Consider the following 26,177-nt stretch of genomic DNA (forward strand, 5'->3'; position numbering starts at 1 on the left):
AGTAAGCTATTCAACATTTCAAACCTGCTCCTCTATTCAATATGATCATGATTGATCCTTTTCCTCATGCCCCTTGATTTTCTAGATTTTAAGAGATGCCTCTACCTCCAGAATGGTAGGTTTAGATTGGCTATAATTTAGAATTTTTTTAGGTTTTAAAACAAATCTAAACTATAACCCATCTAAACCTACCATTCTGGAGGTAGAGGCATCTTAAGAAGGCTTTGGTGCATAACTGTTGCAGGGCAACAAAGCCATCTCATTTGGATGCAAACTCTTCACGATGGCCCACACAAACTATTCTCATTTTGAAAGGGAGATTTTGGCACTGGCGCTTGGAACACAGAAATTCCACAGTTGAGCAAACATTTCCTACGTCAGATGATTTACTGGGAGCCACTTATAAGGGCAGCACAACAGCTTGGTGTTGACTGTTGCAAGACATCATGCCTATCGCACTGGAGCTCCAATATCTCATCATCAAAATCAGATGCTATAATCCAGAGATCCTTTACAAATTGGGAATCAGGTATTCTGAATTGTCTTCCAAATCCAGCCAACAATAAAAATGTATTCATAGACCTGAAGGTAGATGGCATTGAATATGAAATAGAAGATAATTTTCATATTGATCTTATCCTATCTGGTCATTATAAATAAGAACAACTGCAACCACTACATCTAACAACGACTGGATAGAATAGCTGGAACACGTCATCATGAGCATGTGGCCTGAATCCACTCTGTAGGTTTCAGAAAAGATCTGACAGCGTCTGTGAGAAGAGAAACAAAGTTGACGTTTTGAGTGTTTAAGGTTCATACTTCTTCGCAGTCCAGACTAGACTCAAAACATTAACTCTGTTTCTCTCTCCACAGATACTGGCAAACCAGTTCTCCAGCATTCTCTGTGTTTGTTTTTTCAGATTTCCATCAGCCACACTTTTTTGCCTTTATTTCAGAAAAGGTTCTTTTTGGTCAGATACAGATGAGTTAGGTTAAGTAGCCTTGTATATGTTTCATAGAATCTCTACAGTGTGGAAACAGGCCCTTCAGCTCAACAAGTCCACACCAACCCTCCAAAGAGTATCCCATCCAAACCCATTCATCTACCCAGTTGCTCTACATTTACCCCTGACTAATGTACCTAACCGACACATCCCTGAACACTATAAGCAATTTAGCATGGTCAATTCACCTAACCTGCACATCTCCGATTGTGGGAGGAAACTGGAACACCCGGAGGAAATCCACACAGATATGGGAAGAATGTGCAAACTCCACACAGACAGTCGCCGGGGCTGGAATCAAACACAGGTCCATGGCACTGTGAGGCAGCAGTGCTAACCACTGAGCCACCGTGCTGCCATGTTTCTCATGGGAGAAATTCTATTTTTCAAAGGAACAGAGGAATATTATGATATTGCCTATATCTAAAGTCAGATGCCTTTAAAACAGCTAAATGATGATTCCCCTGTAACATCATACCATGTGAAATTCTTGTATAAAGGTACCAGCTCCAATTTGTATAATTGCTGCTGTACTTCGTAATCCATCAGGGGAGTCAGTTAGTCAATCACCTGTTAATTGATGGAGCCCAGACCAAATTGATGTCCATAATAGAGTTTGAATGTATATAGTTACCTTGTGAATTAATGTTGTAATATTTGATTTCAGTAGGAAACCTATCTTATTATTCATGCTACAAATACTAACATGATACCAGATAACTTATCAGCCTGCCATAATATCAAACAGAAATGTGCAATTTTGAGCACAAAAGTACAGATGTTAGTTTACAATAGGAAAATTGAACCCTGTTTTGGACACCATACCTTAGGAAGGGTGTGGAACTCAGATGGTTCTAGGAAAATGAGATTATTTGGAAAAGCTGCACTGGCTCTCCTTTGAACATAAAAAATTTAAGGGAGATATGTTACAAGCTTACAAGATTATGACAGATTGGATAATATAGACAAAGAAAAGCTGTTTGCATTCACTCATATTGCAGGGACTAACAGAAACTAGCAGAAACAAATTACATTTTTAGGTGAAGTTCCCAGGTGTGGATTCGTTATGTGAGGAAAATGTTTATGTAGCAAGTAATATTGACCTGGATACTCCTTGCCTAAAAGTGTGTTATCAAGATAATCAATCATTTCAAAAAGAAATTGACTGGGCATTTGAGGAAAACAAACTTGCAGGAATGCAGGGGTAAAGTTGGTGAACTGGAATAACTGGATTCTAACATAGAGTGTGGGTAGAAATACAATGCATCAAATGTCATCTTTTAACCCAAAGAAACTGCATAAATCTCTGGCTGGATTTTCTGGGAGTTGAGCCAAACTCTGGAGACAATTAAAACTGGCAGGTATGATGTAGATGTGGAAGCCCTATTCTCATTCTTGGCAGTTTCTGTTTTTTCCTGGCTAGGGGAAGGATACTGGGTTCGAATCCCAGAACTAAGAAATCCAAACTCAGCAAACTATTTGAAATTAGTTCAATGTTCAAACTGACACTTCTCACTGATCCACTGGCCTAAATCTGGAAAGTAAGAACCATAATTTTATGCACAAAGTATTGAAGATGAATAAGATTTTTTTAAGTATCCTGAAATTAAGTGATTTAAATCCCCAGCCCTTTAAAATGCAAGCACAAAGGCTGCAACTATCAGTTCAAGTGAAAATACTGATCCGGTCTGCTGGGATGCATTAAGGGTTCAGGAAATTTTACCAACATTAGCAATTTTGGTCATCTTACTCAGAAAAGTCTAAGAGTAATTTACAGTTTATTTAAAATTCATAGAATAGAATGCAGGAAAATTAATTTCCATTGGATAATTGTAATTGATGCAATTCTTAGTGCAACGTTTCTGGTTAAATTACAAACTGTGTTGAACATACCTCAGATATAATTAAATGAAAATAGATATCATGCATGAGTCAAGTAATCACAGAATTCAATAAACCAAGGGTTTCAAAAGGAAGCAACTTGTCGCTTATAAAACTCAAATAAAATGGACCAAGTAAGTAATTAAATCAAACTAAGTCTTCCTTTACTATCCCACTAAAGCTTGGTTTTGTACCATTTTGGTCAGCTGGTGCTTGAAGGTGTATATTTTTTAATTTAAACAGTGTTATTTTCTTCTTTAGCCTTTAAACCAGAAACAGATGAATCTGGACTGAATTATGTTCTGTAAGACACACATGGTACAAAGTCAAATTCTTCTATGTTTATTTTACATTAGATTTAATTTGAGGGGCTGGATATCACAAGGGCATGCATTCCATAATTCCCATTCACTACAAAGCATGGAAAAGACTTTGTTATTTTATCCTTTCATTGTTTTTGGAAACCTGGCTGTTCGTAATTTAGTGTTTCCTGTCTCCATCCATAATGTGGGTCTGAGACAGCCAGTACAGCAGTAAAGAGTTTTACTAAATTAGTTTTTAAAATATAAAATAAGGATTTTCCTGTAGGTTTTTGAACTCTCATGTCAGTGTCTTGAGCCCACCACTTGTCAGGAGAGACCCTCATTGATCTTCCTTGGGGATGTCTCCATAATTGCGTGCCTAGTAAGGATGATTGGCTTAACTTGGTCAGTCGATCATTGTGGTCACCTTAAGTCAGTATTTTTTCTGTTCAAAAACGACCTTAGTCTATGAAAGATTTCAGGCACTAAAATCTGATGATGGCGTCCATTTTTAGCACCATTATGACACACCCTTAATACAGCATCAACTGCTCTTACTACTTTTAATAAACTGAGCAATGCAAATTGCCTGCAACCAAAATATGCCTTCGTTTTATGAATTGTGGATTATCTTTAAATGGCAATAGTTGATATCTTCAGCCCCTGGCCCTTACTATTTGAATTCCCAATGAACAGTGTAGCACACACAGCATAGCACGCTCCAATGAATCATGAGTATCAATTGTGTCCAAGTCGAACTGACATCGCCCAGTACATGAACTGATTGCTTCTCATATTTCACTACTTTTATACAGTTAAATATCTTTCTCTCTAAATCCCTCCCATTAATGTATTTTATCCTTAATCTCTAATAACCATTGTTTCAGTGTTCCTGCAGTATTCTAGTAAGTGAGTAATGAAGTTCAATTGTGGAAAATTGAGTCAAGCTCCTGCTCATCAAATGTTAAAAAGATCAGAGAATGGAGGTATGGTAATTCTAAGTGCAGATATCATTTTATGTGTTGTTTATGAATGTTGCAGATCTATTACAAAAATACACATTTCAGAGTTCACTTATGACTTGTTACTGCAGAAATGTGATATTGAAAGAATTATCTGTGCAATAAAAGTATGAGTAAAATGCAGTCTTCCTAATTAAGGACCTGCTGTTCAGCCAGTTGAACAACAGTTATGAGAAATACTGAAAAGAAATGACCCCTTTGATCTGGCTTTTTTTTTTTGCGACCCTTTACCTGCCAGAATTCTAAGCACTGAGAATCCCAGCCTCCTTGTGCTGGAAATCTTGACAAAATAGAGCTCACAGCCTCCTTGGGAGATTTCAGTGATTGACTAACTACCTGGGAGCAAATTGGTCATCAGGAATATAACCAGTCCTGTTACAATAGAAGTGGACTGGTTGGGGTGGTTGCTCTCTGGCCTTAGTTAGACAGCAGAGTCTTTTAATTCCATATTATTAGTGACATGCACCCCACCCTGCAGCCCCTGCCAATCCTAATGCCTGTCCAAAAACAGGTCACTCTCCAATTTTTGGACCAGGCAGCTGGAGTTGCAGGTGAGCAGAAAATTCAGTTAGACTCAGTCTAGAGCCTTCCTTGCCTGAACAACGGAATAATCTGTTAACAGTTCGCTGCTGAGGCCAAGACATAGTCACATATTTATGAAAATGCAGTTGAACTTAGTCCCAAATACCCACATTTTATCTGTAATTCTGTATTAATTCTTATTCCTCAATTACATGTCACTGTTAAAATTATTTATAGAATTGACTTCCACTACCTTTTCAGATAAAGCATTTCAGATTCCAAAGCCTTCTTGAGTCAAGAAAATTATCTCAATCGCTTCTGTAGATCTAATACATGGTACAGCGTGTACAGGCACCATTTTTCCTATTGCGACAGCACCTTGTCTATTAAACATGACAGGTACTGGAAAAGTGCTATCTAAAAATATAGTACTTCAAGTTAGTTACTCGAAACCAGAGAAATAGCAGAGAATGAAGAACTTGCAGTTGTGGATAGGCTACCTGTCATATCCACTGATTTTGCAATGGTTCTACAATAAACTGACCTAACCATTTAATTTTTCCAGGGAACATCTTTCCATTATGACTACCTCTGCTGTGGTGGGTAATTGTGAGTTAGTATTTGACAACTAAAAATTTTTAAAATGACTTCTATGTACAAACTTTGATTTTTGTTGATCTAACTAAGAATGTATTTATGCTCCTTTTCATCCGCTCATATTGATTGATGAATTCTACTTCCATTTCCTTTGGTGTGTACTATTCATGTATTATTCTGAAGAACAAAAACAAAATCCAATGTTTACAAATGACCGTTACTGACATTAGAGGGGGAAACAGTGCATCAAGGTTAGAACTTTGCTTGTCAATTGTGTGGAAGAAATTCAAGGCAGACAGCTATTCCTTTGAATATTATCACTAACTCGATTTTAATGTGTGGGAATCAATTAATTAAAAGTAGTAGTATATTTATGGAAACAAAAATAAATGCTGGAAAGCTCAGCAGGTCTAGCAGATTCATGGGAAGAAATCAGAGATAATATTTTGGGTCGAGTACATTCAAAAATGGACATTTGATAACAAATGTCTTATGTTTGTCTTGAAATATATGTTCCTTCTATTCAATATAGAAAATGTTGAAAGACATAGTCAAGATCTGTTTGATGCAAGAAAAAATAACATTGTAAAACTGATGTAGCTTTTCATGTGAATATATTACCCTGTGCCCATAACCTCTGGCCACTTGACACAGCCAGGGTGTGATCTGAAATATTGTACTTTCCTTACATTGGATACCAAAATCATTGACATCTTCTGCACTGAACACTGAAAATGTGTTGTGAAGTTTTGAACAAGGGTCACTGGACTCAAACTTTAATTCTGTTTATTTTCCACAGATGCTGCCAGACCTGCTGACTTTCACCAACAATTGTATATTTTTAGAGCTCTAGCATCCACAGTTCTTTGTTTTATTTCACTGTAAATATGCTCTTTGGCATCCATCCCACCACTCTTGATTTGAAGACCAACACCACCACCACCACCATGTTCTCTTCATACTGTTGTTTGCAGCTGCCAGCCGTATGTTGTCTCTCCCCCTTGGGCCAAACTGTTGCTGACATTTTCAGGTCTTGTCTGCAACCACTGCCAATTTCCCATCTACTTTTCTGCCAGCCTCATGTCTGACCAGCAGCAAAATCCAAAAGTTTTGGAGTACTCTCGTGAGATTGTGAGAGGCATAATTCTATCCAGAACGTATGTCTCATGCAATTAATTCACCTGAGTTGGCATTTCTGCCTTGCGCTTATTCTGCCCGTAAAAAATGTTTGCACATCTCCTAGTTTCCCTGTCGGCCTGTAAAGGTAATGAGTTTTATTTTTATGATTATTATTTCATGGTTTTGAGCGGTTCTTATTGTTGTTAAGTAAATGAAAAGAGGTAACAAAAGCTATGTTCAAAACGGGTTGTTACATTTGAACTGGAACTTGAATAATGAATTAACAAAATGGCAAATAGGTAACTAAAGTGTCAATTGAATTGGGAAGAAAATTATGAGAAAACATAGGTAGTTCAGCTGAGTAGAGTGGCAATTAACTTGGAATTTATTACCCTGTTCTAATTTTCCAGACAGTGTACAGGTGCCAAAGTGTGTCAGAGCTCTGGCAAGTAGATAATGATGCAGCAGTTCAGGTGAGTGCTGGGTCCCCAAAGTGCTATTTGCCTGATGATACTTGTGTGCCTTGAAAGGAGACTGAGAGGGGGTGAGAACGTGGAGGAAATAGAAAGAAAGTGATTTCATACCAGCTGCCATAGATAATATTCAAGAAATGCTCCTTCTGAGAGAGAGGAAGCTGCACCCACAGGGTTACTTTTAGGTTCAAGTGTCCAGACCAGTCCAATTGGGCATTTAATTATAACCTCGTAAAGATTTCTCAGATTGTGCTGGTCTGCTGTGCAATGCAGAACATGGCATTACTGAGAGAGTAGACTCTGGCCAATAAGGATATTGCGGAGCAAAAGCACTCAAAGAGGAAAAAGAAGCTGATGAATTTCATAACCAACCTCAGTATCATGAAGAATATGACAGACCATGTAGAGGGGCTAGCAAGTCGCTAGAATTGCTTGTACATACATGTCTCAGATGAACTTACCAACCTTATTCTAACACTGAAATTGATAGCACCTTTGAGGCTCCATATTAATACAGGCACATGAAGCATTCCAGACGATGCTACCAATGATTAGATATTCCTTCACAGAATGCACTCTAAAGGGCTCCCCTAGATCGTAATTAACATAAAACGTCTGAAAATTGCCAAGAATTTCTATTCTTATGCATAGTATTACCGTAAAAAATCCATGGAAAAGTAACTTACACCTTCCTGAATAAGGTACGACGTGGATTTTAATAGAGCTTCATGATTACTGATAAACACCATCTATGATATTGAAAAGCCAATTTTATATTTATGTAATGTCAAATTACTCCATTACAATAAAAATAGTTCACATGTTACAATAACGTTTCAAAGTTTGCAAATATTAGGGCGGTATGGTGGCTCAGTGGTTAGCACTGCTGCCTCACAACACCAGGGGTCCCAGGTTCGATTCCAGGTTCGGCTGACTGTCTGCATGGAGTTTGTATGCTCTCCTCATGTCTGCGTGGGTTTCCTCCGGGTGCTCTGGTTTCCTCCCACAGTCCAAAGATGTGCAAACCAGGCGAATTGGCCATGCTAACTTGCCCATAGTGTTAGGTGCATTAGTCAGAGGGAAATGGGTCTGGGTGGGTTACTCCTCGGAGGGCCAGTGTGGACTTGTTGGGCTGAAGGGCCTGTTTCCACACTGTAGGGAATTATCTAATATTTTAGTTTCTAAATTATAGTTTATTTTAATAATTCTATCTAAAATATAAATTAAATGTGAAAGATAATGCTGTTTCTTCCAGGTATCGGTCTATGAGGATACTTCAAAGTGAGTGGGTGTTTACCCTGCTCACTATCATCACTGCTGTTGCCTGCTTAGAGATTCCCTTGACTTTGAATCACATTTAAACTGCCATTGGGGAAGAAGGCCATGTCACAGAGATCACTGGACCTTGTGGGCACCTTTCTCTAGGTGACTGCTTTGCTTCACTTGACTATAAAATCCAGCCCATTATGTATGTTATTAGTAATTTGTTGTATGCTTGCAGTTGTTATAGAACTGTGCTGTGAGATTAATTTGTTGGAACTGAAGTTTTCAAAGTCAACACTCTAAAGACAATGATGTGAACCTAACTCTGCATGAAGACCACACAGATTGACTCTTTTGAATATTGAATGTTATTTTTGGAATTTGCATATTTGTTAACTGGCGAAATGAAACAGTCTAGCTTTGTCATTTCCTTGAACATGTGCTTTTCACTCAAGGTTTATTTTACCCTAGGGAAGAAAGGGTTAATTAAAAATCCTTCATAGTTGAACAACAATTACTACTTTATGCTCAGGGTATCAAAACAAAAGTGGAACAGAGAAGATAATTGTGAAGAATCCCATGCATTATGTTCATGAATTAGCCATCTTCTTAGCAGTTCATACCAATGGATGTGCATGCAATAATATGCAATTTTCAAGATCTCTGCTTTTGGCTGTAAAGAAAGAAGAAAGCCTATTATGCTGAAGTGAATCAGAACTAGGAGCATAACTACAGATACTTAGTGGTCGGAAGATAATTGAGATCCACCCAGTTGTTGCAACCATAATATTCCGGAGTCATTCTCAAACTGACTGAGAGACATTTCCTTTTGAGTATTCCTTTTTATTCCAGTCATGTTTCCATTTTCCAGTGTCAGGGCGTATTCCTTTGTAAACTATTGTTTCCTTTATTACTTTTTGCTGTTAGAAAGAATGATAGAAAAACTAATTAACACTGTTCATTATCAAGGATTAGAATTTCTGGTTCATCCAACATTGCAGCTTCAAAATGGACACAGAGACAATTCTTACATGAACACAGAAACAATCAAAATTTGATCTTGAAACTACTTTAAAATTAATCCAGTCCCATACGGTCACCTGCTCCATGTCCCCAAAAAACTCGCTAATAAATTGGGCATTAAATATTGGGCTGCTGTAATGTAGCAGATACCATCAGGAGAAGGAGTTGAATCTGGCTCTCATGGAGATAGGATAGTTGATTATATTGTCTATACAGAGAGGAGATACAAATACTCCCCTTGGCGTCATAAGGAGGAGTTTTCATAATGTTTATGATTATTAGAGGGACAGAATTTGCTGAAGAATCCTGAAGAGGATGGATTCTAACTAAGAGGCATACTGAGCAGAAACCTGCTTTATGTATGTGCAAAGAACTGTCTCCTCTTCCAATTTGCAATTTGTTTCAAAAAAGAGGTGCAAGTTCCGTTGACATTGATTGTGTTCTTAATATAAGTGACTGTTCAGTGTAATTCTGTGTGTAATTGTGCCATTCTCTTTCTAAATTATCAAGTGTGACAATGCTGCTCCTTGAACAAGGTTATGTTGTCCTTGGTTTGTTCTTCAGAGGGGTCATAAAGTTAGAGGTTCCCATGTGTCTGGGTTTACCTACTTGAGATTGCTTTTAAGTCATTCTTTTAAAAGATTCTTTTAAAACACTTGTACAATGAAAGGGGAGTGGACAGTTGTCCCTGTTCAGGGTTTGGTTTGTTTGGTTTTAGCAAGCAGTCAGTTTATGATGCTGCTGGTCAAAGAAATAGCTACATGCTGATCCTCTCTCTCTCTGGCATCTGTCCTGTAAGAACCTGTGCTTGATTTTACCTTTTTTTGCCAAGAGGGTGTTTTTGGGGATGTTGCAAGTATTTGAAACAGTATCATTAATTTGCGATAGAGTCAATTGGGTTTTCAAGTAGTTATGTTATTCTCAATTTGGTTTTCTTCTGTTTGCATATAAATAGATTGTTTTGCTTAACACTGAGTACACTTGGGCCAGCTGTATTACTCCTGGAACATGCATTCTACACCTGCTTTGAACAACTAGAAAAGTTAGGGTCTGGGCTACCTTCTTGAAATGTTTTGAGGGAGTCTGGCCTGGTCCAGAACAGATTGCAGTCTCTTTGTGGGATTTATTGTATAGTTCCAATTTAAGATTAGGGTTGTCAGACTCATAGGGTGCGAGTGGTAGGTGTTAGTGTTGTTTGTTCTGGGTATTGAATTCGGTTAGTTTAAATAGTGCTTGGTGTAGTAATGGCTCTTTGAGTGACTAAGTTTTCTGGGGGTGGAAGAAGTGACTTTGGGAGCTTTACAAAAGGTAAACAAATTGGCAGTCAGGCTGGCATTGAAGCTGCCTCCTTCCGTGAGGAAAGGAGAGATAACTTCAGCAATAGCTCAGCACTTAAATTTGCTGGAAATGCTATCAAAATCTTTAGGGATGGCTAAAATTCAATTGAAAATGAAGCAGCTTGAGTTAGAGACAAAAGAAAATAAAAGGGCAGAAGAAATGCAACTGTTTGAATTATGATTAAAAGCAGAGAGAAGAGAAAAAGATTGAAACACTTTAGCAAAACAAAAAGAAAAAGAGAGAAGAAAGAGAAAAGGAAAAAGAGGGAATTTGAACTTCAGAAATTGACACTTAAACAGGAAAGTCAGCTTAAAAGGATGGAGATGAAGGCTGAACGTAAGCTTAGTGAGGAAGATAGTGAGGATGTGCAAATCCATGGTAGCCAAAGGCCTGGTGGGGATTTATTTGAATATACTCAAGCATTGCCCAAGATGATAATAAGGATGTAGAAGCCTTTTTCATCTCATTTGAGAAAGTGGCTAAACAAATGAAGTGGCTAGTGACCATGTGGGTTTTGATCCAAACAAAACTTGTAGGTAGACCTAGTGAGGTATTTGCATCATTATCAGAGGAAGTATCTGGGGCATATGAGGAGGTGAAGAAAGCCATCTTAAGTGCATATGAGCTTGTGCATGAAGCCTACAGACAATGTTTCAGGTATCTAAGGAGGAACCTGGTCAAACCTACACTGAGTTTGAAAGAATCAAACAAAGTAATTTTGATAGGTGGAATGGGGCATTAAAAATAGAGCAAACCTACCACACCCTTAGAGAAATGATTATTTTGGAGGATTCACTTCCTGAGGTAGTGAGAACTCATGTGGGAGAGCTGAGAGTTAAACCAGCAAGATTAGCAGCTGAAATGGTTGATGATTTTGAGTTAGTTCATAAATGAAAGTTTGGCTTTCAACATCAATTTCAATCAGTGAGGGATAGAAATTGGGGAAAAGAGAAATCCTCACATGATAAGGGAAAGGTAGCTCTCAGTGAAGATCATAAGGATAACTTACCAAAGGTTAAAAAGAAACTGTAGTAGAGGAAAGAGGTGTTTTCACTGCAATAAAGTAGGCCACATGAATTTGCAGTGTTGGTGGGTGAGGAAAAGCCCTGGGAAGCCAAACATTGGAAAACAAGATAAGCCAGTGAATTTTGTTGGAGTGGTAACGGAAAGCACAGTGGAGGCTAGAAAGCTGCACCAGAATGTACAGGCTAGTCAGAGATTGGTTAAGGAGGAAGTGCCAGATCTTCTTAAACGATATACTTGCGAATGTAAAGTTTACCCACATAGGCCAGGAGCAGCAGGTAAGGAAGTTACAATATTAGGAAATACAGGATCCTCTCAACCTTTGATGTTGAAAGCTGAGGACATATCTACCTCTGAAGGACTATTGCCAGAAAAAGTGCTAATAACGGGAATTCATGGTGAGGCAAGAAATACTCAATTAGGTAGTGTGAGGTTAGAGTGTCCAGTGAAGAGTGAAGAAGCAGTGGTAGAAGTACTGGACAAACTCTCAGTTCCAGGAACACAATTTGTCCTTGCTAACAATATAGCTGGTTCATAGGTACGAGTGTTGCCTACTGTGACTAAAAAGCCAGTGAAAACTCAGGCAACTAAACTATTAAAAGACACATATCCTTGGATTTTTCTAGACTGTGTGGTAACAAGGTCACAAAGTCACCAGCTGAATCAGGAGAGATTAAAAAGAACAGTTAAAAAATTGAAGAGAAATTAACACAGACCTTGTTTAATCAAATGGTTGAGACAAAACAGGAGCAAATGGATGACAAAGCAGACATTTTTACTTCAGAGAAATTAACTAAATTACAGCAGAAAGATGAGAAACTAAACTAATAATATCAAAAAGCATACAAGGAAAGAGAATCTAGATATATCCCAGTCTGCTACCAACTTAAAAATGATGTCTTAATGAGGGAATGGAGACCATCATATATTCAAGCAGATGAGGAATGGGCAGAAGTTCATCAAGTCGTATTGCCAGTGGATTATAGAAAGGAATTGTTGTAGGTGGTGCATGAACTACCAGTAAGAGGTAATTTAGGGGGAAGAAAAACTCAAGCTAAATTACAAAAATATTTTTACTGGCCTGGACTGCATAAGGCTGGAGTTGAGTTTTGTCAGACATGTCATATGTGTCAAGTAATTGGAAAACCACAGGAGCAATAAAACTCACACCTTTAATACACATTCCTGCATTTGAGGAACCTTTTACAAGAGTCTTAAATGATTGTGTAGGACCCCTACCTAAAACAAAAAGTGGGAATCATTATTTGTTAACAATAATGGATGTGTCTACTCGATTTCCAGAAGCCATTCCATTATGCAATATCACAGCTAAAAGAATTTTAGATGAGTTACTCAAATTTTTCACTAGATATGGTGTACCCACAGAGATACAGTCAGATCAAGGATCAAACTTTACATCAAAATTATTCTAGGAAGTTATGGACAGCTGAGGAATAAAACAATTCAAACCTACTGCGTACCATCCAGAATTGCAGGAAGTGCTAGAAAGATGGCATCAGACATTAAAGATCATGTTGAGGGCTTATGGTCAAGACTATCTAAATGATTAGGATAAGGGAATTCTGTTTGTACTTCTTGACATCGGGGATGTACCAAATGAATCAACCAAATTTAGTCCATATGAATTAGTTTTTGGGCATGAAGTGAGAGGACCACTAAACTTGATTAAGGAGAAACTGATAAATCATAATTCAAATACCATATATTTGTACTATATGTCAAATTTTAGGGACTGGTTAAATACAGCAGGGAGTTGGCTAGACAGCATTTTAAAAGTATCACAGCATACAATGAAACAGGAAGCAGACAAGAAATCAAAAACTCACAATTTTGCTATTGGTGATAAGGTGCTCGTGTTATTTCCAGTATTGGGTTTAGTTGCAAAGTTTAGTTGACCTTATCAAGTCAAAAGGAGATTGAGTGAGGTGAACTATTTGATAAGGGCTCCAGACAGAAAGAAATCTCACAGAGTATGTCATGTGATGAATATGCTCAAAAGGTATTTTTGATAGGGAAAGAAAGCAAAAGGAGACTGCATTATTGATCACAACACAAAGTGAAGAATAAGTTCAGAGGATTCTGAATTGGACATTCCTCAAATTAAATTGGACAATGAGGAAGTTGTCAAGAATTGGGGTAAATTATTTATTTGCCTTCCAGAGGAAAATCAAAATGACCTGGAAGAGTTATTGCTATCACATGGGGAGATATGTGGAAATAAACTGGGAAGTACTAACCTAATTACGCATGATGCAGGTATAAGAAATGCTGTTCTGATTAAGCAACATCTCTATAGGCATAACCCTCTAAAATTGGCACAGGTTCAAAAGGAGATTGAATGCATGCTCCAAGACGACATAATTACAGTGACTGGAGCTCACCCATATGGTGCCAAAACCAGATGGTACCCAATTGTTATTTGTGGATTATTGCAAAGTCAAGGCAGTTACTAAGACTGATGCATAACCAATTCCAAGTTTAGACGATGGTGTTGAAAAGGTAGGACAGGCAACTTATCTTTCCAAGTCGGACTTGCTCAGAGGATACTGGCAGGTGCCTTTGTCTGAAAGTGTGCAGCCAATTTTGGCTTTCATAATGCCACATGGACTGTATCAGAGGCATGCCATTTGGTATGAAAAATATGCCAGCCACATTTCAGAGACTAACCATTAATGCCATTTCAGGATTACCCAATTGTGTAGTTTATATTGATGACCTGCTGATTTTTAGTCACACATGGAAGGAACATTTATAGCATTGTTCAATCAACTTCAGGAGGCAAAGTTGTTGATAAACTTGGTAAGAATGAATTTTCCAATGCCCAATTGTGAAGTTTTCCATATCATCAACAAAAACAACAATACTACGATTCCTGGGATTGAGTGGGTTTTATTGGAAATTCATACCAAATTTTAGCAATGTGACTGCTCCACTCACTGAATTATTAAAGAAAGACAAGAAGTTTCAGTAGATGGCAGAGTGTCAGAAGGCATTTGACAGCCTGAAAGCTGTGTTAACCCCTGCCCCAGTGTTAGCCACATCTAATTATGCAAAGCCATTCAAGGTGGCTATCGATGCAAGTGATATGGGTGTCGGTACTGTACTGACGAGAAAGTAGAAAGACCTATCAGGTTTCTCCAGGAAATTAAATATTCATCAGCAGAAATATTTGATAGTTGAGTATGAGACTTTGAGCTTGGTGTAGGTGTTACAACATTTCAATGTCTATGTCACCATTAATGTATCTGAGACAATCACATATACACTGATCGTAACACATTGAAGATTGTGGAGAAATTTAAGAACAAATATTCCAGACTGTTTAGGTGGAGCTTGTTGTTCCAGCCACTCAATTTGAAAATTGTGCATGTGGCAGGACGAGAAAATGTGATTGCTAAGCTGAGTCATTTGGTGGCAGGAGTAAACAGACTGAAATAAAATGTAGTAGTGCATGTTTGCATGTTTATAGTCAATGTAAAGTATATGGATATTGTAGTGTACTAACAGTGTAAAATTAAGGCGTTTTAAAATGAAGGCATTTTTGGATATTGATAGTTCATTTTTTTTTAAGGGGAGGTGTGATGATGCTGCTCCGTTAACAAGGTTATTGTGTCCTCGGTTTTTTTCAGAGGGGTCGTAAGGGACCCGGAAGCTGGTGTCGTGCTAGCTTACCTGGGAAGGTATTTTTCTTATAAAAGCGCGCAGGCGAGGAACCCGAGGCACTACAGGGGTAGAGCCTCCCACCCACCCTCCTCCTCTAACCTAATAATAAGACCCATTGTGACAAGCAGGTAAGTGCTGCATTTTGCTTGTTTGTTTCTTTAGATCTAGTTTTTAAAGTTTCTCTTTTAGAGGGATGGCAACGAAGGCCGTGCAATGTTCCTCTTGCAACATGTGTGAGGTGAGGGAAGCCATTAGCGTCCCTCCTGATTAGACTTGCAAGAAGTAGACCCATCTCCAGCTCCTCCAAGACCGTGTTAGGGAACTGGAGCTGGAGTCGGATGAACTGCGGATCATTCGGGAGGCAGAGGTGGTCATAGATCAGAGCTTTAGGGAAGTAGTTACTCCGAAAGTTATAGAGAGATGGGTGACAGTGAGGGGGAGTCGGTGGAAGCAGCCAGTGCGGTCATTTCCCTCAAGAACAAGTATACCGTTTTGGATACTTGTGAGGGGGATGACTTACCAGGGATAAGCAACGAGGTTCAGGCCTCTGGCACGGAACCTGTCCCCGTTGCTCAGAAGGGAAGGGTGGAGAAAGGTAGAGCGATAGTTATTGGGGACTCAATACTGAGGGGCACAGATAGGCGGTTTTGCGGGGGCGACAGAGACTCACGATTGGTATGTTGCCTCCCAGGTGCAAGGGTACGTGATTTCTCTGATCGTGTTTTCCGGGTCCTCAAGGGGGAGGGGGAGCAGCCCCAGATCGTGGTCCACTTTGGTAACAACGACATAGGTAGGAAGAGGGGTGAGGATGTTAGACAGGCTTTCAGGGAGCTAGGTTGGAAGCTCAAAGCTAGAACGAAGAGTCGTTGTCTCTGGTTTGTTACCCGTGCCACGTGATAGAGAGTCGAGGAATACGGAGAGAGAAGAGATAAATGCGTGGCTACAGGGATGGTGCAGGAGGGAGGGATTCCAGTTTCTGGACAACTGGGGTTCTTTCTGGGGAAGGTGGGACCTCTATAAACAGGATGGTCTACACCTGAACCTGAGGGGCACCAGTATCCTTGGGGGGAGGTTTGCTAGTGCTCTTTGGGAGGGTTTAAACTAACTCTGCAGGGCATGGGAACCTGGACTGTAGCTTTAGGGTACAGGACCTTGAGTGTAGGGAGGTTAGGAACATGCCATCGATCTCGAAGGAGGGTGCCTGTAAACAGGGAGGTGGCTTGAAGTATGTATGCTTCAATGCCAGAAGTATAGGAAATAAGGTAGGTGAGCTTGCAGCATGGGTTGGTACCTGAGACTTCGATGTTGTGGCCATTACAGAGACGTGGGTAGAACAGGGACAGGAATGTCTGTTGCAGGTTCCAGGGTTTAAATGTTTCAGTAGGGTCAGAGATGGGGGTAAAAGAGGGGGAGGTGTGGCATTGCTTGTCAAGGATAGTATTACAGCAGTAGAAAGGGTGATGGAGGAAGACTTGCCATCTGAGGTAGTGTGGGCAGAGGTTAGAAATAGGAAAGGTGAGGTCACCCTGTTAGGAGTTTTCTACAGGCCTCCTAATAGTCCGAGAGAAGTAGAGGAAAGTATTGCGAGGATGATTCAGGAGAAGAGTGAAAGTAGCAGGGTGGTTGTTATGGGGGACTTTAACTTCCCAGATATTGACTGGGAAAGCTAAAGCTCGAGTTCGTTAGATGGGTCGGTGTTTGTCCAAGGTGTGCAGGAAGTTTCCTGACACAATATGTAGACAGGGCAACAAGAGGTGAGGCTATACTGGATTTGGTTCTAGGTAATGAACCAGGCCAGGTGTTAGACTTGGAGGTAGGTGAGCACTTCGGGGGCAGTGACCACAACTCGGTGACTTTTACTCTAGTGATGGAGAAGGATAAGTGTGCACTGCAGGGCAACAGTTATAGCTGGGGGCAGGGAAATTATGATGCGGTGAGGCATGACTTAGGATGCGTGGATTGGAAAAATAGGCTTCAAGGTAAGAACACAAATGATATGTGGGGATTGTTCAAGGAACAGCTAATGGGTGTCCTTGATAAGTATGTACCAGTCAGGCAGGGAGTAAAGGGTCTTGTGAGGGAGCCGTGGTTTAGTAAGAAATTGGAATCCCTTGTGAAAGGGAAGAGGGCGGCCTATGTAAAGATGAGGCGTGAAGGTTCAGTTGGGGCGATTGAGAGTTATAAGGTAGCCAGGAAGGATCTAAAGAGAGAGCTAAGAGCAGCGTGAAGGGGACATGAAAAGTCCTTAGTTGGTAGGATTAAGGAAAACCCAAAGGCTTTCTATAGGTATGTCAGGAATAAAAGGATGACTAGGGTAGGTATCAGTCCAGTCAAGGATAGTAGGAGGAAGTTGTGTGTGGAGGCGGAGGAGATTGGTGAGACACTAAATCAATACTTTTCGTCAGTATTCACTCAGGAACAGGACACTGTTGCTGATGTGAATATTGAGTCACAAATGATTAGAATGGATGGCCTTGAGATACGTAGGGAAGAGGTCTGGGGAGTACTGGAAAGGATGAAAATAGATAAGTCCCCTGGGCCTGATGGCATTTATCCTAGGATCCTCTGGGAAGCTAGGGAGGAGATAGCGGAGCCATTGGCCTTGATTTTTATGTTGTCGCTGTCTACGGGAATAGTGCCAGAAGACTGGAGGATAGCGAATGTGGCCCCCTTGTTCAAGAAGGGGAGCAGGGATAGCCCTAGTAACTATAGGCGAGTGAGTCTCACTTCTGTTGTGGGCAAAGTCTTAGAGAGAATTGTAAGGGATAGGATTTATGAACATCTGGATAGGAATCATGTGATCAAGGATAGTCAGCATGGTTTTGTGAAGGGCAGGTCGTGCCTCACAAACCTTATTGAATTCTTTGAGAAGGTGACTCAAGGAAGTGGACGAGGGTAAAGCAGTTGATGCGGTGTATATGGATTTTAGCAAGGCGTTCGATAAGGTACCCCATGGCAGGCTAATGCAAAAACTACGGAGGTATTGCATTGAGGGTGCATTAGAGGTTTGGATTAGGAATTGGCTGGCTGGAAGGAGACAGAGGGTAGTAGTTGATGGTATAGGTTCATCTTGGAGCGCAGTTACTAGCGGTGTTCCACAAGGATCTGTTTTGGGACCATTGCTGTTTGTCATTTTTATAAATGACCTGGAGGAGGGGCTTGAAGGCTGGGTGAGCAAGTTTGCGGATGACACGAAAGTCGGTGGAGTTGTGGACAGCGAAGAAGGATGTGGCAGGTTACAGCGCGATATAGATAAGTTGCAGAGCTGGGCAGTAAGGTGGCAAATGGAATTCAATGTAGCTAAGTGTGAAGTCATTCACTTTGGTAGGAGTAACAAGAAGATGGATTACTGGGCTAATGGTAGACTACTTGGTAGTGTGGATGAGCAGAGGGATCTTGGTGTCCATGTACACAGATCTTTGAAAGTTGCCACCCAGGTAAATAGTGCTGTGAAGAAGGCATATGGTGTACTGGGCTTTATTGGTAGAGGAATTGAGTTCCAGAGTCCTGAGGTCATGTTGCAGTTATATAAGACTCTGGTGCTGCCTCATCTGGAGTATTGTGTGCAGTTTTGGTCCCCATACTACAGAAAGGATGTGGAGGCATTGGAATAAATGCAGAGGAGGTTTACCAGGATGTTGCCTAGCATGGTAGGAAGATCGTATGAGGAAAGGCTGAGGCACTTGGGACTTTTCTCATTGGAGAAAAGAAGGTTTAGGGGAGATTTGATAGAGGTGTACAAGATGATTAGGGGTTTAGATAGGGTTGACAGTGAGAACCTTTTTCCGCGTATGGAGTCAGCTGTTACTAGGGGAACAGCTTTAAATTAAGGGGTGGTAGGTATAGGAAGATGTTAGGGGTAGATTTTTTACTCAGCGGGTTGTGAGTTCATGGAATGCCCTGCCAGTAGCAGTGGTGGACTCTCCCTCTTTATGGTCATTTAAGCGGGCATTGGACAAGCATATGGAGGTTATTGGGCTAGTGTAGGTTAGGTAGGCTTCAGTCGGCGCAACATCGAGGGCTGAAGGGCCTGTACTGTGCTGTATTTTTCTATGTTCTATGTTCTATGTAAGTCAGAGGTTCCCATATGTCGGTGTTTTACCAAGGGGGCATTTATGGGGTTGTTGCAAGTATCTGGAACAGCATCATTAAGTTGCAATAGAGTAGATTGGGTTTTCAAGCAGCTATGTTATTCTAAATTTGGTTTTCTTTTTTTTATATAGAAATAAATTGTTTTGTTTAAAACTGAGTGGTTGGGCCAGCTGCATTACTGTTAGAATATGCACTTACACCTGCTTAAAACAGCTAGAAAAGTTAGGTCTGGGATACCTTCTTGAAATGTTTTGAGGAGTCTGGCCTGGTCCATAATATCAAGATTCAGGACTAGAATACTTTACCATGCTGGTTCACTAATACCAAATATGAACATATTTTAACATGTATTTCATATCTAATTGGTTGCATCTTTAGTTAAAATAATTGCCATCTGTTTTTGTTTTTTTCTTTTTATTTCTCTTTCAGCAATGGTGGAGTCAATGACAACTTACCTGCCTTCTCCCCTCTCTGAGATTAGCTAGTTCATGAGCGAAAAACAGAATTGAATCTGATTTTTCCATCTCATTAGTGTGTTCCAAATGGCATTAATATTTATGAAATTCAGGTTCATTTAAAAACAAAGGTTCGTTCCCAAAATAGAAGAACTTTCCAGCAATTGGAACACTTGTAGCATTCTCCTAGCTAAGTCTGAAATTGCACATTCAAGTTACACTCCAGATGTTGAATATATAGGTAGGCCCAAATAGCATGAAGGATTTCCACTTGATGGCAGGTTGGGTATTCTTGTGTGTTTTACAATCTTTAAATTTCATTATAATTAACAAGCAGGTTAAAAGGCCAAATCTTATAGCAGTGGGCTTGTGGGAAGTTCTGTCCCTCCTGAATTTCTGGATTCCAGCTTCCTTGTATCATTTCTAAAAGGCACCCTGTCAGCACTTCACTCTCTACAACGTAGGACCATCCATGGATCTCACATCACGGCTTCAACCAAACCCTAGAGGAGATGTCTGATATCAGACAGCAATGCATCTTTGGATCTTTTGCCGAAGGTCCTTTGTGAGCGTAGGGACATCCTCTTTCCATGGGTTAGCAATAGGATACCAACTCGAGGGACAAAAGCTGCAATAATGGAGGTGGTGAATGTAGTTAGCCTCCACAGCAGGCAGAAATTGACTAGATCTCATGTTGCAAATGAATGAAAGAACTCTGGAGCACTGCCAGGATAACTGGTACTCTCTGCTCCAAGTTTCATGCCCCTACCAATTTGACTTTGAATGTACGTCACTTTGTTGCCCACAATCTGCCATGTTATAAACTTGCACAACAGTTTACTTGCCTCTTTACTATTTGCCAGGGTTCACACTTCAAACACAAAAATGGCTTCAACAGAAGTAGCTCATATGCCACCAACTCACTAATCTTTCATCACAACTTAAAAGAACCTTGACACCGCATAGCTTCTCACCAAAGGTTTGCATGGGTGAAGGAAAAGGAAATGTGGCATCAAGATAAGCCACATCACAGGAATATCAGGCACACAAAATATAAAAGGCTTTGATCAAACTGAAGGGCCATTTATCCAGACCCCTTCCATTCATAACTGCCCCGTACAACATTGTTCTGAAAAGTAACATACATATATAATCACATCTTTGGGGCCATGTATCTGTAACTGTATCTATCTGCGAAGGTCAAATGCACAAGTAACCATGCTGATATCTATGCTGAGTAACCATGCTGAGCAGTCAGCATGCTCACAAGCTCAGCCATGGTCACAGAGGTGGTACCACATGATCATGGTAGAAAAAGATTAAATAATACTTTAGACACTTTGGGCACAAGTAAAACAATGCTGCAATGTCCAGTATAGTACTTTTCTCCACATGCCTGTGATCTCATTCATTCTCATTACTCTTAACTATTTCTCATATCATTGTAGACTACCTTTAGCATTACAAAGAAAGCTTAATGAAAGGGCAGAACAATATGTGCATCAAGGTAAGCATAGCTAATGAACTGCATTCCTGATTTAATTATTTATGTTAGTGACCTGAAAACTTGTATTACTGCATATAAAGTGCCCTAGATCCACACATGATTGTCCAGCCTGTGCTCCTGGCCAGGTAAAGCTCCATATAATTTATTTGGTCTTGCAAAATGTACTGTTATAGAGTCAAACAGGAGATAATAGTAAGCATAATGCAAATTCATGGAACAGTATTTGAAACAAATGTCACAATTTCCCAAAAAAGTGTATTGATGATAGCTGCTTGAAAACAGTGCTAGTACCAGAGGAGATGCAACTATTCACAATATCACTTAGCAAAGGGAGACATAAAGGATGTCAGATCTTCAACAGTTTAGTGAAAACAAGTTTGGGAGAATAGGAAGTGAGACAGTGACAGGATGAATTCCGAGAGTAAATTGGGACAGATAGGAAAGGAATTAGTGCATGAAACAGATCTCGGCTAGGCTAGGAAGGAGCCTACAAGCAGGTTTCCTTTGGTGAGAAAGGTGAACTGGGTTGGAATAGGCCAAGTGTGGGCAAAGCTACAAAGGACACAGTCTTAGTGACAAATAAGTCTCTGAGCTGTTCATACTTTATTCATCAAACAAAGATTAGGGGAATAGTTTAAGGAGATGCTGGTGGTGGACAAATGGTCTGCACAATCATTCTGGAACAACGGCTAGTTTGGCAGAGGAGAGTGAAGCCTGATAGCACTTTATGTAGCTTAGCCAGTGCTAGGAATGCATGGCTAAACCAGTGAACTTGGGCTTCAGGCAGTTAAAAAAGAACAGTCAGGCTAGAAGGTTATAGAGGCTGAAACTCTGCCTAATATAAGAGTCAATTTTACTAGTGTTGAATTTCATACTACTGGCTAGTTTAATAAGACCATAAGACCTTAAGAAATAGGAACAGGAGTAGGCCAATCAGCCACTTAACCATCCAACAGGATCACAGTTGATCCAAAATTTCTCACTCCTCACCCCTTTCTCCATAACAATTGATTGCCTGACTGATCAAGAATCTATCTATCTAGGCAGTAAATGTATGCAAGGATTCTGTCCCCCTCAGCTGTCTGTGGCAAGGAGTTCAAAAACTTGCAACCGCCAGAGAAGAAATTTCTCCTCATCTCAGCTTTAAAGTGACACCCTTTAATTCTGAGATGATGCCCCGGTCATAGATGCTCACTGGTGGGGAAACATCCTCTCAATTTTACCTTGTAAGCTTCTTAAGATTCCTACATGGTTCAATGAGATCACCTCTCATTCTTCTAAATTCCAATGAGTCGAGTCCCCAACCTGTTTAATCTGGTTTGCTAGTTTGCCAGCATACTACTGCAGTAAAACATTTTTCCAGAGGCAAGACTGGAGCAGAAAGGTTGCCTACCTCAAGTGGTGAGAAGTTACCTCAAGAAAGTTGAAGCCAACTGGAAATTAAAATAGTCGCCTTCAGCTGCTCTCTGAACTGATACAGGATGCTGCATCTATATGCCTTAAGCTTCAAGAGGTTACCAGTTGAACTTGATTGGGCAGCAAGCATGCCCTCTGGGCCAATTCAAGGAAAATCACAGTCAGGTGTCTGGCCATGACACAGTGCTAAAGGTTAAAATCAACACTTGGTGCTGATGTTAGGATCCCAGTTATAATCCTGCCTTATATTTAATTGTTGTCAAGCGCAATTAAGGTATTATTGAGGGACTAGATAATCAACATCAATGTTAAAATAATTTTGCTCTCATTAGTAGTAAGATAACAAGTAATATTTGTAACACACAAGTGTAAGAGAGCATCTAATCATTATCCCTTGACATTCCAATATATCACTTTCACTGAATTTCCCACTATCCATATCTTAAGGGTTATCAATGACCAAAAGCTTAACTGGACTGACTGTATAAATACTGTGGTTACAAGAATAGGTCAGAGACGAGGAATTATGCCCCAAATAACTCACGGCTTGTTCTCCAACACCTGTCCAGTATCTACAAGGCATAAGTTAGGAGTTTTATGGAATACTCTCCACTTGCCTAAATGGGTGCAATTCCAACAATACTCAAAAACCTCAATACCATTCAGGTCAGATCAGTCCACATCACTGGCATTTCTTCCACCATTTTCAACACTCACTACCTTCATCACTATTGCATAAAGGCACCAGTATGTACCATCTATAAGGTACACTGCAGTAAATCACCAAAGCTACTTTCACAGCATCTTCCTGATTGAAGACCTCAAGCTGAAAGTGCCGCTCCAAGTCATACATCTTCCTGACTTGAAACTATATCATTGTCCTTCATTGTCAAAATCCCAGAGTTCCCTTCCTAACAGCATTCTATGTACCACATAACCCCGGGCATGAAGTTCAAGAAAGCAGTTCACAACCAAATTCTCTAGGCAACTAAGGGTGTGCAAATAAATGTCTGCCCAGCCAGCAATGCAACACCCATTTCCCACATGCAAATATGAGAAAAAAGATAATCACAATCAGAAAATCCAGATTTGTTGAAACAAAATGGAGAAGGTTTGGTTCGCATCTTGCCCACAACATTTTAAAACTCAGATCTGGTGTCACTTAGTTTTAAATCCTAAGAAGGCCTACTCATTTTTGCTGGATTTTTAAAACTTTTGTTGCATCTTGCATTGTGAACATTTTCCCTTTATCTAAAATTCTTGTATCAATATCATATAAGGGAACTCTGGAGAGTTATAAAGCTCAGCATTTGTAATTAGATACTTCAGAACACTCCAAAATCTGTAGGATGCAAAATGGAGCTCTGATAATCTACCTTTTCTCAAGAAGTGCACTGATTTGTCTTAAAGCGTATTTACCTTAAACTGTTGCCATTCTTTCTCTTTTTCCAAAGCAATATATCTGTTATTGACCTCTTCCTGCACAGTTAAAACAAAATCCTCAATAAAACACATGGTTTATGCGAAAGTATTACAGAGATAAAATTATTTGTAACTGTACTTTAAATTATTTCTAACAGAGTTAAAAAGTTTTGGTGATAGTTCAGCCAATATATTACTGAAATTATTCCAGCAAAGTAACAAAGTATTACACAAATTGTTACATAGAGGCTAACCCCCTCTATTAGGAGTGAGGTGGTTCAAACCCACCTGAGAAGTTGAGGGCCATAGAACGTGAGTCAGACTGTCACCAAGCAGGTTGATGATCAATCTTTAAGCCCTTCTGGTATGCATTTGACCGGTGATAAAAGCAGGAATGCTTCCTGGTCTGTAAGAACTATGTAGTAGATGCAGTGCAATTGCCTCCTCCACATTAAATACACTGCAGAAGAAATTTCTTGCCATGAGCTAGCATAACCATTGTTCTGAGTGACACACAAACAGACAGACACATACACACAGGTATGGACATGCACATGAAAGCCCAACTACTGGAAACATGAAGTGAAAATCACAAAAGAAGTTGAGATATCAGGAAAGAACAAGAAAACTGGGAGGTCAGTGGTAATGACACCCAGGACATGCCATCCACACCAGCCCAATCCCTGACTCAAAACTTCTAGGACCATTTTATAAGAATTGTGTTTATGGAGCTGGGAATTTCTTTGACTTGGCGAGTCTGACTTAAGACACAATTTTGTTACCACATCTGTAATAATTGATTTTAACATTTTTCCTACAACAAATGTCAGACTAACTGACTTATAGTCTGCTGTTCTCTTCTCCTGTTCCTCCTTTTTTGATAGTATGGTTGAGTTTACATCCTTCTAATGTGTGTAGACCATTACAGAATCTTGAGAATTCTGAAAGATCCAAAAATTGAGTATCTATTGTCTCTGTAATGCAGTCTATACTGTCCAAGGGATTTCTCAATTTAAGTCTCATTAACTCATCCAATTTTTGTAATATTTCTAAATATTGGGTTGTCTAAAATTCTCTTTTACTTCCTGCTGCAAATCATTTTGTTGAACAATTAAAGACTGGCTGTTTAGCTGGTCTGATTTTAGTCCTTAATGAAGATTTCTGTTTGCTTATAGAATTTTAAAAAACCCTATAGTATATTGATGCCATCCTTACAGTAAAAATATAGATAGCTTCACTGACCTGAGTGAGGCTGCCCAAAATTGGTGCTGCTGTTTGTTGAAGGAGTATTTGATTTACTGGGTCAAGTCCTGTGAAAGGAAAGCAGTTTCTGAATAAAAGGCTTCAGTCATATCTGCATTAACAATATCTCATCGAACAAAACTTTCGCAATATACTACCAATACATTTTTAAAATGAGTAAAATGAAATATCATTTTATATCTCTTATTAAAATGCAATAGAAACTATCAGTGTCTGCTACACACCAAAACACCACTGTAAATAACAAGAAGGCAGGCAATTTAATAGTACCTCGTAAATCACTTGCAGAAATAACTCCAAGTTCAACTTTTGTTGCTGTGATAATTGTACAGGTGAAGGGTTTGTTAAGGATAATACTGATCTCTCCAAAGGATTCCTTCTCTTGGAGTTTTCCCATAATGATGTGTTTCACCTCACTTTGCTAGGGAATTAGAAGACAACATACACACATGCAGCAGTAAGTGACACAAATAAACTACATTTAAAGATAGACAATTAAATGGTTGTGAAATGGAGTACTGGTTGGTTATGAGGGGGAAGCCATCACTATCAGATAAGTATGCACAGTGAACCTTCATTTTACCCTTTCAAAGGAAGCTGAAAATCTTTTTAAAAAAGGTCCTCGGCAATTCATGCCAAGTCCCATACCTGATCCCGAGGTGAGCTCCAGTTCCATCAAAATGTAAGGCTAATATCTCCCGAGCCAATGGCATCCAAATTTCCTCATGAATACCAGGCTAGAGTGGAGAAGGGAGGTTGGAGGAAACC

The 26,177-nt window shown here is 39.7% G+C and overlaps 1 protein-coding gene across 1 annotated transcript in view; it reads right to left on the reverse strand.

Moving 5' to 3' along the window:
* Positions 1-7,654: 7,654 nt before the first annotated feature.
* The window catches only part of cnbd1 (cyclic nucleotide binding domain containing 1), an 84,075-nt gene continuing 65,552 nt past the window's right edge, over positions 7,655-26,177 (reverse strand). The window contains exons 10-13 of the mRNA XM_072570295.1: positions 25,680-25,830; positions 25,389-25,456; positions 24,144-24,203; positions 7,655-9,106 (exon numbers count right to left, since the gene is read on the reverse strand). Coding sequence (XP_072426396.1) covers positions 8,990-9,106; positions 24,144-24,203; positions 25,389-25,456; positions 25,680-25,830 — 396 coding nt within the window. The 3' untranslated portion in view covers positions 7,655-8,989. The remainder of the gene's footprint in view (positions 9,107-24,143; positions 24,204-25,388; positions 25,457-25,679; positions 25,831-26,177) is intronic.

Source organism: Chiloscyllium punctatum, chromosome 5 (genome assembly GCF_047496795.1).
Source record: "Chiloscyllium punctatum isolate Juve2018m chromosome 5, sChiPun1.3, whole genome shotgun sequence".
Lineage (NCBI taxonomy): Eukaryota > Metazoa > Chordata > Chondrichthyes > Orectolobiformes > Hemiscylliidae > Chiloscyllium > Chiloscyllium punctatum.